The following is an 18572-nucleotide window of genomic DNA, read 5'->3' as shown; positions in this document are numbered from 1 at the left end:
TGTCCAGTTCAAAAGTAGTCTATCTTGAGCGACGACGGGTAAGGTTGGGTTATACGTCTTGATAAAAAAGACCCGATATGAGAGAGAATATGTTGTGAAACGAAACTCTGATGATCTTCGAAGAAAGATTGCTGCACGCCTGCACTACATCTAGTCGACCCCAATGTCTACTAGGCACTAAATCTCAAGGTTCTTAAAAAAAAACATCCTCCTAGGATTCTACTAATTCAACGAACAATGAAGTCACGTCCTTTGGTGACTTCTGACCCTGCTTCAAGGGTACACGGAGTTTAGTCTCATTGGACTGAAACTCGAAAGATGTGGAGGTCGAAACTTGCTCCAAATCAAATTGGAGGGCTCCCATAAGATTCATTTTTTACGGATAGGGGGAAACGACTCGACTAGGGGAGGGGGAGGGAACGACTCAACGAACTTGACTCAGGGATTGGGGGGAAACGACGAACGACTCAACGAACTCGACTCAGGGATGAGGAGACGACACGACTCGGAGACAAAGCAACACGAGACGGGGCTGGGGAGGGAACGACGCAACAAAACGGAAAAAGAAAAGAGGGGAGGGGCCGGACTACCGTCGTGAGGAGCCCAAGGTAGCTCACACGGTGATCGAGCCCCTAGGGTTGCCTTTGGGTGTTGGGATTCTTAGGTTTCGACGGGTAGCTTTGAAAAAGAAGGTAGGGTTTCAGTGTACTCCCCAATCTCCTCAATTGACTAATCATGCTAATGGATTTGATATATCTATTTAGATATTTGAAAGAGTTTCAACAATAAATTTTAAGGGGAAAAAATGCATATTCACTATAGGTCTTCTCAAGTTACAATCATTGACCTATGAAGCAATACTTCAAAAAGATGAAAACCACTATGAAGGAAAATCTGCTCTTTTAAGGTACTACACAGAGAGTGCCGAGTGCCGAGAGGTGGGAAGGATAGCACACAGCAGAGATGTATCTTTTCATGTTGATTTCGTATGTAATTCTGTTTGTCTAATAAGATTCAATGATCCAAATTCCAAACTTTATGTTGTTAATATAAGATACAAATAGTTCTCGATTTTCCCCACGTTACTAGAGTGGGCTGATTGATTATACATTGAACCTCAATTTCGACATAAGTTCCGTCATTTGTTATTCTTTAGGAAGATTTGTTCAGTTTCTGCACCATGTAAATTCGCCAATCTTCAGTTTGAGCTATATGAGGCAGAAACTCAGCATACCCACTCTTCGAAGGCTGAATGCCAAGACAGCGTTAAATTTTGGAGGAATTCTCTGTCCATCTTCAGAACTAAAATCTGACAGGGCATCATACAAACTAATGATCACTTCCTGAACCAAATAGTTTCTATTCCTCCCCAGAGAAAATAGTACAAGTAAAAATGGCAGAGCAGATTGGCTACTTTTTCCGCTACGAATAAGTAGTACACAGAAGGTTGACAATAGTAATCGATTCATCAATATATTTCTATGAAGGATTAGTACCTCGGATAGCCATACATTTTTCAGATTTTAATACAAGGACAGCTTCTCAAGGGACAAGCAGCAAATCAGAGTTCTTAACTTCTCTACACAAAACTAGTATCACTGTAGGCTGTAGCTATGAGAAAAAGAATGTCAAATTCGTATGCAACAGAAATCTGCCGTAGGATGGTCAGCAGTACACTTTCATGTGAAATTAGTGTATGATCATTATTCAGCCTTGGCTGGGAAATGGTTGCCACCACTTGCTACCTTGTATACATAAAAGGCAGTCATGAAAGCACTGCAAATAAGATGAATAAGAAATGGATGAGAAATTATCAGAAATAGGGAGAAACTATTATTAAATAAAGACATTTGAATAAAATGTCTTTGATCACCAAATGCATCGATAAACTTTTTTGATACACATGAAAACTAAAAATGATCTGCTTTGGATTACATGGTTTCTCCAAGTAATTGACTAAAATCATAAGCTTTGCAAATAAATGTATAAAACTAGATATTCTACTCTTCATTTTGTGAAATCTTAGTAAATTACATAAGCATGAACTCTTCCCAGTTCTAGACAAACTTTTTGACAAAGATTTACTGGTCATCCTTCATCCGAGGGCTCGTAAATAATTGCGGAAAACTCTTTTATTAATTTAAAACCCTTATTATAATTTACTCAGTGCGAATATGCACGGAGAATATTGCTAAATAATGCAAAGAGCAAACAGAGTGACCAAATATAGTTTCAAGGTACCTGATCCCAGCAATAATACCAGCAGGCATTATCTTTGAAGTCTCCATATAGCGCTGTCCCATGACATACGTGAGTCCAGTTGCAGTCACTGTTGAGGCATATGGGATATGTTCAAATTTCAGATACTATGTTTCAAAAAAAAATATTTATTTGGATGCATGAATACAGAACAACCATGTTACTTTCAGGAGTTAGAGGAATTTTATGATAGATTCTTCAAGTATCATGAGGTGAATCAGCTACTTCAAACTGTTTCAGATTCTTGTAGTATATTCAAGAGGCAAGAAAGTATGCAAGATATTCTAAGGTATGAGAGCAATTACGAGATGCTGGAAGCAAACTTAACAATACAAGAGTGTGTCAGCATTAGCATCTCAATTCTCAAATAACACGCATACAAGTACACACCACTTTCTTCTGAGTTGCTGAACTCAAGCCAGATGCCAATTTAGCATAGAAGTACTTAGGATCTCATAATGCATCAAAAGGTAGTCTTAAGCTTAAAAAGTAAGCATCAAGTAAAGATATAAGACCCCCTCCCCTCACCCCTCCTGAGGCTAATAGTCCGTGACAAGATCAATTAACCTGGGATGATTCACTCATTCATAGATCTATTGGTCTCACATTTCAAAACTAAACACTTAAAACCTTGGAAAAAGAAACTCTGACATTTTATAGTCGTACCTAAGCAAGATTGTCATTTCCTACAAGAAGCTGAGAAGCAAAGTATACTTGAGCTATAAAATGAGCTTCCAAAGGCCAAGGTTTCAAATATACAGATCAACAAATGTGGAAACTTTCAGAAACCAGTTTCCAAAGCAATGAACAATATAGCACTTCCAACTACCTGTCAAAAAAAAAAAAAACTACCAAGTACCAGGGAGTGGAAATCCTGCCCACAAAGTACATCTGCATTTTCACATCTAAAATAATAGAGATGAGACAGCACTGCTACTATCAATCAACTAACTTTAGTTATACTGCATCTTGGCCAGTCTTTCCAAGACAATGACACATAAAAGCTAAGAGAAATCAGCCAAAAGAATGACATAAACTTCATCCATGATTAGAACACAGGGTATGTAGCTTGAACCTTTATAGCTGCCCTGCGTGATTGCGCCCATCTACGCGGTGAGCATACAATTAAAAGGCTGCTAGATTCCTAGTTGGTTATTCTTCTAAGGATCAAATAGATGAGATAGATTACCTCGCTATACCACATCTTCAGAGACATTTTCAGCTCAAAGAGTCAAAACTTAACCTCAAAACAAGGAATGACGCGGTTCGCCATTATTCCTTACCATCTAAGCCTAGAGATCACTAAGTTGGTGCATACCACTAAGAACGGACCTTGAATCAGAACACCCCCAAAAATATTTCTAATATGGGACTTAGGAGGTGGTGAAAACTAATTCACATAATAATTCTTTACATCAAATAAAAGATCATGTGATGGAACTATTTTCAGTTTTCTACAGCCTGTAAAATCAAAGTAAGTCACATAAAATTAGCAGATTCAAAACCTTCAAATGGCAAAATTAGTCCGAGACCGCGCTCGATCATCGGCATTGCAATACATACGCATGATCACAGAACAAAACCAACAAAGAACAGCCATGAAGACATTACAGCAACTCCAAAAAAGTTTCACATCAATTCATCACACAAATACCAGAAAAACACACATCAAACATAAAATAACACATTAACAAACCACATTCTCATCTGGGAATCTAATGATATCAATCAGCAACCCAAATTCAAGATAAAACCCAACTCATAAAACAATCAATCAAACAAAATTAACCAGAAAAGATGAGCAAAGAGTTGAAATTTCAACATACCCGCCTCAAGAATCAAAGCAAAGTAAGAATTTTTGCGCTTTTTAAAAGCTGTAAGACTCAAATAACCAGCTAAAATGAGCAACAAACCAGCTCCAGCACCACCACCCAGTGAAACCAAACTACCCTTTTTGGCATACCCGATGAGCCCGCCCAGTACAAGAACAAGCCCGTATGGGATTGTGAAGCAAAAATCGTGCATTTTCGACAAATGGGTTGTGTTTTTTTGTGATGATTTAAGGATTTGTGAGATCAGAATTTCATAAAAGTGGGTTTGAGATCGATGGCAATGGAGTTTTAAGAGGGGTGTTTTTGGTTTTGTGGAGTGAGAGAATTTTTGAAAGGGTCAAAGGGGAAAGTTTGGCGTAGTGGCGTGTGGCCAACTTGTTTGGTTGATTGAATTGATTAAAAGAAGAAAGAAAAGTCATAACATGGGTGAGTTGTTGATGTCAACAACTCTTTGAGTTTTGTGTTTTGTCTAAAAGTTGTTGATTTGTTATTCTCCTATGATCCTTTTCTGGTTTTCCAATTTGAACGAGTAACTGTTTGTGCCAAATTACCATTATTCATCTAGAGGTAGGGACTAAGAACAATTCATATTTGGATTGATTTATGGAATAAGTAAGACTGTCAAATTATATGACATGGACTCAGAATAAATAAGATAGAAGTATATATTGCTTGGTAATTTAAGAGATTGATTGAGCGATCCTCATAAATTAACAATTAGAAAGTTCTATTTTAAGACAGGAAACAAAAATAAAAGACATTGCAGCAAAATGAAATGAGTTATTGGATTATACATATATTATCTTTTAATAAGGAAAGTTTTTCCTAGGAACCATCTCATAGAAATCCATGCATTACACGTGCTTCAACCTTGTTACTATCAATTAACTCATTGTACACATTGCTAATAATTTCGCAAAAACTTGAAAACAAATTCAATTTTCAACAAATCAAGTAAATTACTTAACTTTTTTCATACTAACAGTTGATTAACCAAATTTATGTTCAAATATGCATAAAAATGACAAAACAAAAATTACTTATAGTACGTAAGTATTAATCTACCCCAAAAAAAGTATTAATTTGACTAATTTTTGTGCTTTTCGACATTATACCCTTGTACTTTTTTGAAAATTTAGGTTGTATCCAAGCTCTTTAAATTGCACATATTACCTCCAAACTTACTTCATGAATGCATAATGCTCCAACCATTAACTATGTATCATTAATTTTGTTTAATTTTATGCAGTCAAGTAGAACTAATCTAACTTATAAATATTTCTTGTAAGAGTAAAACTATGTACAAGCTAGATTAGCTCTAGATTACAAAAGATAATGTACGTAGCCTAACCATCCACTTTATACAACAAACTTACATAATTATTAATTACTAAATTTCACAATACAAAATGGAAGCATGTCTAATGTCCGGAATAAGATCAGTAACCTCGAGTGGACATTGCATTTGCACCAACAAATTTTCAACTATTTTTACCAACAGAATTTCAATTTCGTGTTTCTTCCAAAATACTATGACCTTGAAGTTAAAGATGGAAACCCAAAAAAATCCCAAAAGACCCACTTGCCTATCTTGTTCTAAACCTCTTTCCCTCTGTCTTTGCACTCGCATTAAATCTCCAAACTTTGACAACAAAGTTCATCTCACAATTCTCCAGCATAGTTTAGAGAGAAAACACCCACTTAATTCTGCTAAAATTGCCAAACTTGGTCTCAAAAATGTTGATGTTTATACTGTCACTGATGTTAAGTTTGATGCTCAGTTTAATGTTCAGCCATTGGTGTTAGATGATGATGGGTTTAATTTGTTGGAAGAAGAATGCACGTCAAGTGTTTGTGGAAATGCTTCTGAGAGTTTGGATTGTAATGGAAGTTTAGCGATTGAAGGATCACGGGAGGGGGGTTTTGATCAGGTTTCTGGTGTTGATTTAGGGGATGGGTTCGTTGGTGTTTCGGATTCTGAGAGGTTTACGGATGAAATCGTCGATTTTGATAAGAACGATGATCAATTGCTTGAGCAATGTGATGTTGAAATCACTGGTGTTAGTGATAATTTATGTGAGTGGAGATGCTATGGAAGGAAATCCTGAAGCTTTACTGAGTGTAACGGTTGGTAAATATGGTGGAATAAGCAATATTTCTCATCAATGGAAGCTGCAAGATGAAGGGAAAACACCCAATCTTGAGGATTTGGTTGCCTCTCCAGAGGTTCTAGAATCACTAGCTAGAGGATTTGTGGTGCAGAAGCTGCAAAAGAAGCAGAAGAGTGGGAGTGTAGAACTAGAACAATTTGAAGAGTTTCGGATCACAGTTCCTCCAGGATCAGCACTTCTGTTTCCAGCCCAAAATGCAGTACCGGCTGAGACTATCGACTTTGAGGTGAAGAACTTGATTTTATTGGACGGAACTTGGTCGAAAGCAAATCGAATGTATAATGAAAATCCATGGCTAAGAATTTTACCGTCTGTGAGGCTAGATATGGAGAAGTTGAGCATGTTTAGTGAAGTTAGGCGTCAGCCTAAGCCCGGATATTTGTCCACTATTGAGAGCATTGTGTATGCTCTGAAGGCACTAGGCGAAAGCGAGGAGTTGGAGGGGCTGGATAACTTACTAGATGTGTTTGAGTCCATGGTTGAAGACCAGAGACGATGCAAGGATGAGGCACTAAAGAAGCTGTCTCCTTTATGATATTCTTATACCTACCTGTTTGTTGGTAATCCATAATATTGTTTACTTGACTTCTGTTCCTATTATATTTATCACTTCATTCTTGCAGAATGAGGCAGTGAACGTTTACATCTACCATGCATGGCATCCTAGATTGATTTATGGAACCGATGGAGTATAACATAAGCCATTATGCCTCACTCTTGTTAAAAAAAAGTTAAGAATTATTCATGTACTTTCATATTTATATTGAGATTTTCCTTTGCTCTCTTCAAAAGGAAAAGTGCAGATTACTCAAGCGGACATTATCATACAATAATTCATAACTAGTTTTTTTGCCCGGGTGATGCCTCAGATTAGTTACAATAAACAAATATGTTATTATTTTTAAATTTCATAATTTATTTTGCTACTTTTTGTATTTTTGGTCCATTAAGAAATTGAAAAATTCACGCCACGACGTGATATGTAAAAATATTAAAAGGTCTGAGTTTGAACAATACTTTAAAAGGAATTATGTTAAGAGAATATGACATCAATATTCTCTTGTAAGTTACATAATAAGAGTGTTAGAGATGTATATACTTGTTTAAGTCTTTTCAGTTAATTATAATTATTGCAAGACTTCGTCATATTTTATTTGAAATATTGGACAACAAAATCAGAGTGTATTGATGGTTGAACTCTTATTTTTCATTACATGACATATAGACTTTCTTTCGCACATCTTTTAATATATTTGTATAGATTAGTGGACTATTATTATGCCGTCCCCTCCATCTTTTGGGGATCGTGGGCTTACCTAATCTCAATCTTGAGATGGACATACTTTATTACATCTCTGTTGCAATTTGGTTGTTGCCAATGAATAAGCCTGAGTAGTGACCCATTAATCTGCCTGAGTAGTTACCCATTAATCTCGGAGATGTATACAATATCACATTAAGTGACATTTTCGTAATAAACTCAAAATAACATCCTATAGTATTGAACTATTGACTAAATATACTATCACACTCATAAATTAAAGTTTTTAATACAAACAAAAGGAAAAACATAAATTGTAGATTGTGTATTTAAATCATAAGAGATATATAATTTTGTGTTTGTCACAAAAATGCTGAATAAGCCATGCCTGATTATCACGCCCCACTCACATCTTTCCCCCACTGAACCAAAAATCATGTCCTCAAAAGTTATCACTTACCTAATTACTTACGTTTCTTTTGCAATCTTCATCCTTTTGCCAACTCTAGTGAGTAGTGGTCTAGTGGATCACCTAAATACCTAATAGTGCACGGTGCACCACCAAAGTACTAAATTTCTATTATATAAAAAAGAGGAGAGATATTAAAAATGGTAAATCCTTTTATACGGTTATATTTTTAAGTAATATACAAATTCACCATCTTTTACCATTATATTTTCAATTAACAAAATATTTACATCATCCTTGATTTGTTGGCTTTCAAAAAACAGAAGAAAAATATACAATGAACTTTATGAATAATTTTTCGATATATTATTATGCAATTGGCCTGTTATAATTCGTCGTTTAGGGAGGAACGAAGGAGAAGAAGTCTATGCAGTCGTAGTTGGAGTTCATGTACAAATAAGATAGAGAGGAGAGAGTAAACAAAGAACTACATTTAGTTATTATTGTTATATTCTGTAGGAAAAATTGTATTACAAAAATGTATTTTCTATTTATACTACAAGTAATTCCAATATATAACAAACTAAGTCAAGTCTATGTTAACTATATCACAAACTCCAATATGATCTTTTGTTTGTTTTCGCACTCGTTATAAAAGTAGTCACTAATATGTCAATTGTGAAACATGATAAATCGGGCCACAACAAAGCCCTATAACCAGCAACTAAAGCCCACATTATAAATTGTTAAAGTGTTTAAAAAATCCAACCCTTGAAAAATTAATTCCTTCGTTCTTCAACCTGAACTGAAGCATTAAATCTCTCTGTAACATAGCCAATGCTAAAGCTCCTAATACGACGTCGTCCTTCCCCTCTAACTCAATTCTCCATCCAATCATACTCCTTTCTCTCCACTGACGCCGATGACCCTCCTTTCTCTCTCATCCCAAAACCCCTAAAAGAGAATATAGACAAACAAAAACAGAAACAATCACGAAATTCCCAAAATACCCTCAACTTTCCTATAAATTCCGACCTACCCTTCGACTTCCGCTACTCCTACTCCGAATCCGACCCATCGGTTCAGCCCATTGGGTTCCGCGAACCGCCCAAATTTTCTCCTTTTGGGCCGGGCCGGCTTGACCGTAAATGGACCGGGACGCATGCTCCGGTTCGCGGGGACAAATTAGAGGAGAGAGAAAAATGGGAGAAAGAGAAAGAACATGTCTTGGGTGAGCCGTTGTTGGAAGAAGAGGTTGATGAGCTAGTGGAAAAGTATCGCCACAATGATTGTGCTCGTCAGATCAATATTGGTACTTTTTGTCTCTCTTCTTTAGTAATTTCGATGTTTAAAAGACTGTCTTATCTTACTATTTTAACTTAACAAGGAGGTTTTATTTAAAATAAATAGCGAGACGGTCTCACCTTGGTGATATTATGTTTGTGTGTAATGGAGTTAATGTGGATAATTGGTTACTTTATCTAATTTGTTTGTATCATTCAATTTTTACACCATATAATGTGCTTTTATTTGACAAGAAATTTGGGATATCTATGCATTACTAATTTACTACTCCTAATGCAAAACTTTGAAAACATATACTTTTAGTTTTCTATTTGTAAAAATTATAAAAAATACATATTAATGAAATATATGTTATGAAGAATCTAACAAGATCCTACATGACTATATTTTCATCCGCGTATAAATCACAAATGATGGTCAAAGTAAAATATGTGAATAGTGTAAAATATCGAGGTGTAACAATTAAAATGAAATGGAGGGAGGATTATAGTTAAGTATAAAAGATTCACCACCACACTGCAAAACTATTGCTGTTTGCAAGCTTTGTGATCAGCATAATTGAATGCAATTACAACAATGTCATGGCTATGTAATCACAATGTGTAGGCTGGTAGCATTGTAATGGCTCCTGCATACCAACTTTTATCATACACTCGGGTGTGTACTGCAAGCATGGTGCCACCCAAGATATTTTTTTCCTCATTTGAAATCCTCCAAAGGAGTAAGATATACACAAAAGAGAGCTGAAAATGAATAAATGAGCAAAAAATATACTTGGGAATGATGAATGGCATGCCCGGGTGAATGATGAATCATGAATGTGCTCTATTTGCGTCCACCGTAGGATAAGTTTACTTGCTTGAAAATGGCTTGATTGTTTTGTATTATTTTTGACTCCTTCTCTTTGGGGGGCTAGGGAAGGACGGAGTTACTCATAACATGTTGGATGACATCCACAACCATTGGCGGAGAGCTGAGGCCGTGAGGATTAAATGCTTGGGAATACCAACTCTTGATATGGACAATGTTTGCTTTCACCTTGAGGTGTTGATCTGTGAGCATTATTTATTTTTTTTGTGGTGGGAAATTTTGATCGTTTAATTATTCATATATGTTGATTTTATGCTTTTGGGCTTATTCTAGGACAAATCAGGTGGAAAGGTCATCTACCGTCACCTTAATGTTCTGCTTTTATATCGGGGTAGGAATTATGATCCCAAGAACAGACCTGTAATTCCTCATATGCTTTGGAAGCCTCGTGCTCCTATATATCCGAAGCTTGTGAAGAATGTTGCTGATGGCTTGACGTTTGAAGAAACGAAAGAATTGAGGAACCAAGGCCTCAATTCTCTTGCACTCATGAAGCTCAGTATGTCATATCTCTGTTCTCTTAGATGATAATGTATTAGTGGATAGCTTAAAAAAATCTTGATTGAAATGCTGTCTTAGCCAGGAATGGTGTGTATGTGAATGTCGTGCAAAGAGTGCGAGATGCCTTCGAGACTGAGGTGGTGGTTAGACTGGATTGTACCCATGTAGGAACCAGTGACTGCAAAAGGATTGGTGTCAAGCTAAGGGTAAATATATATTTGCTTCTGTTTGGCTTCTTTCTCAAGTTCATTTGTAAATGTTCTTTTAAAATCTACAGGAACTGGTACCATGTGTCCCAATCTTGTTCAAGGAGGAGCAAATTATTATGTGGAGAGGAAAGAGAGACCAAGACAATCAAGCTAGCTGCTCAACTGAACTACCGAGTTTGTAGATGTCGTATGAGAACCCCTCTGTTTTTACACTTGGTCTTGAAAGATATCGAACAGGAAGATTATCAAAATCATAAAGTTCCTCTTTTATGAGCTGCCATTTGTCATAAAAATCTGAAGCTGCCCCATCATTGCACATATGTCTATGTAGAGGCGTCGATGACAATGAGCTCTGGTCATTGCTGCTCCGAGTTCTGATAAGTACTCGATTGGGAAGGTTGAGATGATTGGAAATGAGGACCAACTTCCAGAGGATTCTCGTCTTCATTGCATCACCAAGCGAAGTTAATTTGATGTTTGATCAATATATTTGAGACTTTGGCACAAGCATAAATCTATGACAATGCAACAAATTGTAGTGAAAGATTATTGTAGTCATAGTGATTTCCTCTCATGCTCTAGACTGTACCATGTTAGTTACAAAAAAGAGTTTTAGACTGGCCATTGTCAACATAAAGTGGCTGTAGTACATTGCCTCTATTTGTGGAGGATATTGAAAGTTGGAAGAAAAGTATTGCAAGTGTTTGTGAATGAGTTCTTGAGTCTTGTCAGTCACAAGTTGGTACAAACTTCTCGTATAAATGTTATACTAATATGTAGCCTGCTTTGGACGAATAACTGAAACATCTCCCATATACAGAAAAAACTTCTGATATCAAGAACAACAATATACATATATATAACTATAAAGGTGAAGGTTAAGATTACAACTATGCAGTTACAAACACATTGTTAGTGTTGCTGTGGATAAAAATTCAAGTACATAAGCAAGATACAGGATCTTCTGGACCTAAACGGCATAAGTTCTAGTGACGGCAGAGGTTATAAAACAAATTCCATAACCGTCTTTTTGCAGGGTACAAACACCAAGATTTGATGATGATATCTACATGGCTTTCTGCTAACTGATGATAGAAATACGGAAACAGATGCTATTTTGTAACAGACCTACGTTTGTGTAAGTAACTTCCTGAATTCATGTGCGTTGTCTGCAAGGCATCCTGAGCTAGCTAATGAGGTTATCCAGACCTCATCAGATTGAACTGGCTCATCGTCGTCATTCCTATGCCAGCTCCAGACAGCATGAGATGAGTTGACTATCTGGATTTCTCCATGGCCAAAGCTCGCTTCTCGGAACACTGACCACTCGGGGTGTGGATTTTTATACCTGAAGTCCATCAAAATTAATTACATGTATAAACAAGAAAAACTCTATTTTCCTGAACTTTTTAGCAGGGTAAATAAGAGGTAGATAGATAGTGGGTCCCACAGCATAAACTAACGAAAATGCTCGTGATAGACTCATGAGACAAAAATTTAGCCAAATAGTCATACTCTACCAACAAAGAAGTCCATACCAGCTTCGAAGCCATGTATGGACTAAAAGGTTGAGGAAATAAGTATGCAGACTAATGGACTAGTTAAAGTTACCTTCAGGCTTCAAGTATATTATCTAAGTTACAAGTCTATAATCATTAGAAGTTATAGTGCAATGACTGAAAGATAGATAAGTAATTCTTCATTTACATGAGGAATCACCAAGGATACAAGTAAAACACAAATATGCTTAAAGTACAAATGCAGAAGTTTCAGGGGCACACACCTTCGAGCTAAACCCTCAGAGTTCCCTCCATCACCAATGGTTATATGGACAGCACCACAGCGATCAGATTTACCACTAAACACCCGTTTCTGTCAACAAATCAACAAAAACTTAGTGCCAAAATTTCTTACATAGAATTACAGCACATAAGCCTATAAGATAGGTCATACCGAGCGTTCATACGCATGCACATGCCCCGCAAACACTATGTCAACACCAGCAGCATGGAGCAAGGGTTCCATAGCTGACATCATCCCATCTCCTTCACCTTGGTGAGCTTCGTTGCTATTGTACCAAGGCACATGAAACAAAGCTAGTAACCAAGGTGTTCTTTTCCTGTCTACCTTGACAAGATCAGCCTGTAGATAAACCATGGGTAAATTAATGTCAAAGGTATATAAAGAATACAAAATACTATCCAGTCTATAACAAACCACTTTCTTCCAATTAACAGTCATTACATACAATCAACAAAACAAAAGGCTACACAAGACGTTTCCCCCACTAAATTATAAAATAACAAGGCAGCCCCGAGCATAGTTTTTGCCAACCTATCAGCACTCAGCAGTTAGACATGGAAAGATATTTGTCAAATAATACTGAGAACTAGGAACCTTCCCCACCCCCTTAGATGGCGCTAGTACCATGAAGATTCACCACTTACACTTATATATATATATATATATATATATATATATATATATATATATATATATATATATATATATATATATATATATATATATATATATATATATATATATATATATATAAAACACGTAAATTGCATTGATTGGGTAGAGTGAAAAGAATAAATGCAAATTGAGGGCAGAGGATGGATGGAAGATGGGAAAGAAGATGGTTTTGCAAACCAGGAGAACAATTTACCACCCTTGGAAGAATTATATTTTCCATCCATTACAAGCCATATCAAACAAAGAAGGGAAACCTACTTTTTTCTCCTAACCAAATACTTTCCAAGTATAAGGAAGCCCACATCCTTGAACTTTAAATCTGCCACCAGTAAGGTCCGGATCAGGAAACGTCAAACTTGGGCATCGGAAAGATGAAGTGTGACGGGTAAAAAATTACAGGGCCACATTTTGCCTCTGAAATCCCAACTAAATAAATGAAAGAGAGATGAAAAACCAATGGTATTGAAAACCATCTTCCTAAAGAGAAGAACACCTTCTAAACACCATCCGACCCATCAGGAACAACTGATCCTGAATTACTATCATTTGTCTCCTTTTTGAACATGATATACACACAGAGTTCGAACTCAAAATTGTCAACTCAAAACAATCTCCTTTCTGTTCAAACATCTCCTAAAAATGGGATCACTAACTATCCCAATCAATGCACCATACATGTCAAACTTTAAGAAACTTTTGCAAATAGAGTAATTTTCAAGAAAGATTCGGCATAAATACATGACAATAACAACAATCACCCTGTTGTGGATCAAGGGATCTAGATGACTGCACTGATCCCCAACCAGTTAAGATTAGTAGAGACATCAACAATACAAAGATCAAAATTGTCTGATAGAAAGATCAAGAACGAGAAAGAAGGCTAACCTTTAGCCAACCATATTGGTCAGAATACTCATCATAATCTGTGTATGAACCGAGCATGATGACATGGACCCCTGCAACTTCAAAAGAATAATAAAGATTGGAACTTGAATCACTCTCCTCAAATGGCATTTTCCATCGTGCATTATATGATATGAAGCTATCTTTCACTAAAGGGATGTATTCCTTTTCATGGTTTCCTTGTGTAACCATCCAAGGCCTTGCACTAGCGAGTGGTTGAACTAGTTCACCAAATGTGTCCCACCTGTGCTGCATGTAATTAGCATAAGAAAGATCTCCTGGAAGCAAATGCATATCATACTTGCATTGATCTATGTGGTCCAGAGTTGATTTTGTCCAGCCTGTTTGACCTAAATCACCAGCAATAGCAAAAGTAACGGGTAGTTGAGCTGGAGGAGTTTTTAGCTGGAACTCCGGGTCTTCCCCTCCACAACGATAAAAGTATACAGTGCCAGGTTTCAGTGGCCCAATAACAGTGTGATGTATCTCCCCTGAGCTATATAAGAGATATGTATAGGAAGTGCTCTCTCCTTGAGCTTTTGCAGAGTACTGTCCTGGTGACGTTCCGTATTCAACTATAGAAGGAGCAGATGAATCATCCGTAACCCATGAGATTCGCATATGGTTGTCTCCTGCCAACGATACATGTACCTGAAAGCCACAAAAATGTCTTCAAGAATTTTTACCACTTAAAATGTACTTCAGAAGCCTCAAACCCTGCATTTTTTCCTTTTACAGAATATTGAAGATAATCTTCATCTAGAGCCATGATACAATCATGTCTCCAGTAGTCCACTTGTATACATGGGGCAAACTAGCAGATACGAAACTCTATTCATTCAAAAAAATTGAATATTTGGTTAGGCGATAGAGCCCAAATGTTTGGAGTAACAAAAGTGTTTAAATTTGTCAGCCATATGATTTAAGGAGCTCGCAATTAAGAGTAATGAGTCTAGATTACCAACAAATTAACCGAGCATGACTGTTTCCTTCCTACCTCCTTCAAATAGCAGGGAAAAACATCATTTCTGCATTGCATTTTTACAATATGTAGCAGAGCTTATAAACTTGTTCGTCCCCCATCTATAATTGCATAAAACAAAGCCCGTACAGCCTAAATCAAACTACGAGTTCAGCCAATCACACAAGATAACACCATGATAAATAAGAGAAATTGCCGCCCTAAAATTAAAAAGAAAATCATCTTTTTCATGAAATTCCCTATTTAGATTCTTAACTTACAAGTATTACATCCCTGAAAATTTGCTTTATGTGATTATGCATCAAACACAAAACTAATTGGATATATCAATTCTAAGCATACTCCTCTTAAAATGAATACAACTCCTTATTAGTGATAACATGGACAATAAAATTATGGATTCTACAATAATACAAACGTTTGCCCATTCTCTTGCAATAATACAAACTTTTGATTATTTTTTAATAATACAAACTTTACATCAAAATTCCTCCGGTAGGTCCCCCATCCACCTGAACCACCTCAGTCCTCAGCTTGTTACCTCCTACAACAAGTTAACAACTTGATTGCCCTACTAGAGGAATTTTGATCAAAAGTTTGTATTATAAAAAAATAATCAAAAGTTTGTATTATTGCGAGAGAACGGGCAAAAGTTTGTATTATTTTTGTTAAAAAATCCTAAAATTATTGGCTCATGATAAGAAATGTTAGACAATATAGGTAAGAGGTTCTCTTCCAAGGTTTAAGATATAATATCTTAACATATAAGTATTTTACTAACCTAGAAAGAGAATATTCTGCGTATATTATCAATCAAGATTCAAGAAATATTAGTTCATCAAAAATACTTTTGCATCAAAGTTTTATCCTTCTCTTGATCCATAAATCAAGACCCATCACACAAACTATATTTATCTAATCATTTGCTAGCAAGCTGAGTAGCTGACAATTTCCTTTTACTTCTCTGTCTTGCTTATTAAGCAAAGTGAGATCATAAAAGTAGAATTATTTCCCAACACATAACAATCGAAAGAAAGTGACTTGCAATCCATTATACCAATAGTGCAAGATCAACTCCTAAAAGTAGACATTTTTACAAACAATCACAAAAAGAATTGAAGATTTCTACAAAAACCAACAAAAAAAAGAAGCAACAAATTGAAAATTTTGACCAGAACAATATAATATGAATAAAACCCAAGATTTAGAAAAGCATTGAAATTATCAAACAGTTGAATTTATGAAGAAAGAAGAAAGATGGATAATAAAATGACCTGTTGAGGTTGGGAGGAGCCACGATTATGCCATGGGAAGTGAAGAAGCTGACGAGGTTTTGGTCGGATGTAATGATTAGCAGAAGAAGATGAAGCAGAGAGTGTTAGTGTTACTATAATAAGTAGAAGTAGTAACCTTTGACAACCCATTTTTGGTATTTTTATTTTGGTTTGAATGATTTGCTCTGAGAAAGAGAAAAGATCCCCCGTAAATAATGGCCAGGTGGTTGAAGTGTTTTTCTGGGGAGTATGTGTGAGTGTCGTTTTTGGTTTTGAGATGAGACCAATTTTGTCATTTTGGTTTTGTAGTTTAGGAAAGTTAAAAATTGAGAACAAAAAGTCATGGTAGGAAGCCAAACCAAAAAAAGTTGATGTCGGTAAGTTAGGTTCACACGCAATGAGCTAAGGTAACTTGAATACTTGATCTCTAATTCATTTCCTATTATTTCTTATCTATGGCTATGTTTCAACATTGATACCAAGTAGTGGGTTTGGCTTATCTTTCTCCCTTACTCTTAACTCTTAAGTGTCGGGCCTATTAAAACCCGAACGGGGTCTGGACCACTTCTTCTTAATAAAAAAGTAAATTGTTTCAACATTTATCCAACCCCACGAAATATATTTTCTCGTAATAAAAATTAGTTATGGATTTAAAAACTGAAGAGCAATATATTTCTTTGCAGAGTTGGATTAATGTTAAAGTGAAACAAATACTCCCTCCTCCCTTCTATTATAGTTGTGAAAATTTTCGTTTTAGAAAGTTCTAAAATAGTTGTCAAATTTCCATTATTAAGGGACAATAACATTTAATGTGCCACTAAGCTCAATTCTGGTTGGTCAAAAGCAATATAAAAAGCAAAAACATAACACTAAATGATGTCCTCTTAATTTTTTATATTCCCAAAGTATACAGGGGTAGACGTGATCAACATGGGCTCGATTTGAAAATGGACAAGTTTTGGACGCTATTTTTCGACCTATGGTTCGGGCTCGATCTGGCCCACTCCGATTTTTGGGCAAAAACCCGAGGCACGGGCAACATAAATATGAAAAATTACGCTAAATTTTGACCCGACTCGAATTAGCGGGTTTTAACACGGGAATTGCGGTCCAAAGCTCGACCCGAGGTTTTGGCCCAAAATGGGCCACTTTAATTCATTTGGCCAAAGCCCGGCCCATGATTGCCTCTAATAGGGGGAGTATTAATTACTTGTAATAAGAAAATACAATCTTAGATGAAATGTGCCGAAGTAACTTAATCAAAGATTTAAAGTTGGAATATTCTAAGCCAGACTCTTCTCCCTTGCCTAAAGGATTAGGTTTGTCTACTGAAATGGGTGAAATTTTGGATGATCCTGAAATATATAGAAAACTTATAGGAAGGTTGTTGTATATATCTAAGTATAACAAGACCAAACTTTTCCTATGCTATACTCAACACCTTAGTCAGTTTTTGAGCTGTCCAAGGAAGTCCCATTTTTAGGCTGCTATGTATGTTGTTAGGTATCTCAAACATACATTCAACATGGGCTTGTTTTATTTAGCATCTTGTGATCTATCTCTCACTGCATACAGTGATGCAGATTGGAGCTCATGCTTGTTTAGCAGTAGGTCCCTCAATGCCTATTGCATTTTCTTAGGAAATCATTTAGTTTCATGAAGAATTGAAAAACAAAAAGCAGCTAGCAAATCTTCTACAGAGGCAGAATACAGAATTAAAAATGTCTAGCACAACCTCTGAAATTATTTGGGTTAAAGGTCTTTTGCAAGATTGGAAAGTGTATGTTACTCTTCCTATTTATATATTTTGTGATAACCAAGCTGCTGAACATATTGCACAGAATCCGGTATTCCATGAAAGGACAAAACACTTGAAGAGAGACTGCCACTATGTTAGAGAACTGCTGGAAGCTGGTTTTCTTCAAATTGCACATATTCAAAGCTCTTTTCAACTTGCTGATCTACTTACAACTCTGCCAGGAGTTCAACATCTTCATTTAACTTTCAAGCTTGGCTTTGTTAATTGCTCAACAAGTCTAGCTTGAAGGGGGAATATGAAGATTATTGCTTAAATAAAGAAATAAGTGGATTTAGTTTATGTTACTAGTTTATGTTATA

At 36.1% G+C, this 18572-nt stretch overlaps 4 protein-coding genes across 4 annotated transcripts; 2 read left to right on the top strand and 2 right to left on the bottom strand.

Moving 5' to 3' along the window:
- Positions 1-1447: 1447 nt before the first annotated feature.
- LOC104891654 (protein FATTY ACID EXPORT 6) lies at positions 1448-4464 on the bottom strand. The gene is made up of 3 exons (XM_010677376.4): positions 4086-4464; positions 2242-2329; positions 1448-1776 (listed from the first exon to the last, which is right to left on the bottom strand). The coding sequence occupies exons 1-3, from the start codon at positions 4282-4284 to the stop codon at positions 1704-1706; spliced, it is 360 nt and encodes a 119-aa protein (XP_010675678.2). The 5' UTR covers positions 4285-4464; the 3' UTR covers positions 1448-1703.
- Positions 4465-5444: 980 nt separating this feature from the next.
- Positions 5445-6988, top strand: LOC104891655 (uncharacterized). Its single transcript, XM_010677378.4, is given in 2 exon segments — positions 5445-6193; positions 6195-6988. Coding segments are annotated over 2 exon segments (1155 nt in total). The 5' UTR covers positions 5445-5641; the 3' UTR covers positions 6798-6988.
- A 1704-nt stretch (positions 6989-8692) lies between these two features.
- On the top strand, positions 8693-11531 carry LOC104891656 (CRS2-associated factor 2, mitochondrial). Its single transcript, XM_010677379.4, has 5 exons — positions 8693-9244; positions 10154-10281; positions 10381-10606; positions 10687-10814; positions 10886-11531. The coding sequence occupies exons 1-5, from the start codon at positions 8770-8772 to the stop codon at positions 10997-10999; spliced, it is 1071 nt and encodes a 356-aa protein (XP_010675681.2). The 5' UTR covers positions 8693-8769; the 3' UTR covers positions 11000-11531.
- Positions 11532-11644: 113 nt separating this feature from the next.
- On the bottom strand, positions 11645-16747 carry LOC104891657 (purple acid phosphatase 18). Its single transcript, XM_010677380.4, has 5 exons — positions 16455-16747; positions 14181-14849; positions 12771-12959; positions 12601-12689; positions 11645-12165 (listed from the first exon to the last, which is right to left on the bottom strand). The coding sequence occupies exons 1-5, from the start codon at positions 16602-16604 to the stop codon at positions 11946-11948; spliced, it is 1317 nt and encodes a 438-aa protein (XP_010675682.2). The 5' UTR covers positions 16605-16747; the 3' UTR covers positions 11645-11945.
- Positions 16748-18572: the final 1825 nt, after the last annotated feature.

The sequence above is a fragment of the Beta vulgaris genome, chromosome 4 (genome assembly GCF_026745355.1).
Source record: "Beta vulgaris subsp. vulgaris cultivar EL10 chromosome 4, EL10.2, whole genome shotgun sequence".
NCBI classification, from domain to species: Eukaryota; Viridiplantae; Streptophyta; class Magnoliopsida; order Caryophyllales; family Amaranthaceae; genus Beta; species Beta vulgaris.
This window is presented reverse-complemented; position numbering and strand designations above follow the sequence as displayed.

Excerpts from the sequence above, each read along its gene's own strand:
- LOC104891654 (XM_010677376.4), bottom strand. The coding sequence starts at position 4,284 with ATGCACGATTTTTGCTTCACAATCCCATACGGGCTTGTTCTTGTACTG. Across the intron at positions 2,330-4,085 it reads TGCTTTGATTCTTGAGGCGG|TGACTGCAACTGGACTCACG; the intron begins GTATGTTGAAAT and ends ATGCCTCAACAG. Across the intron at positions 1,777-2,241 it reads GGTATTATTGCTGGGATCAG|TGCTTTCATGACTGCCTTTT; the intron begins GTACCTTGAAAC and ends TCTTATTTGCAG.
- LOC104891656 (XM_010677379.4), top strand. The coding sequence starts at position 8,770 with ATGCTAAAGCTCCTAATACGACGTCGTCCTTCCCCTCTAACTCAATTC. Across the intron at positions 9,245-10,153 it reads TGCTCGTCAGATCAATATTG|GGAAGGACGGAGTTACTCAT; the intron begins GTACTTTTTGTC and ends TTGGGGGGCTAG. Across the intron at positions 10,607-10,686 it reads TCTTGCACTCATGAAGCTCA|CCAGGAATGGTGTGTATGTG; the intron begins GTATGTCATATC and ends ATGCTGTCTTAG.
- LOC104891657 (XM_010677380.4), bottom strand. The coding sequence starts at position 16,604 with ATGGGTTGTCAAAGGTTACTACTTCTACTTATTATAGTAACACTAACA. Across the intron at positions 14,850-16,454 it reads GCTCCTCCCAACCTCAACAG|GTACATGTATCGTTGGCAGG; the intron begins GTCATTTTATTA and ends TGTGGCTTTCAG. Across the intron at positions 12,690-12,770 it reads TGCATGCGTATGAACGCTCG|AAACGGGTGTTTAGTGGTAA; the intron begins GTATGACCTATC and ends ATTTGTTGACAG.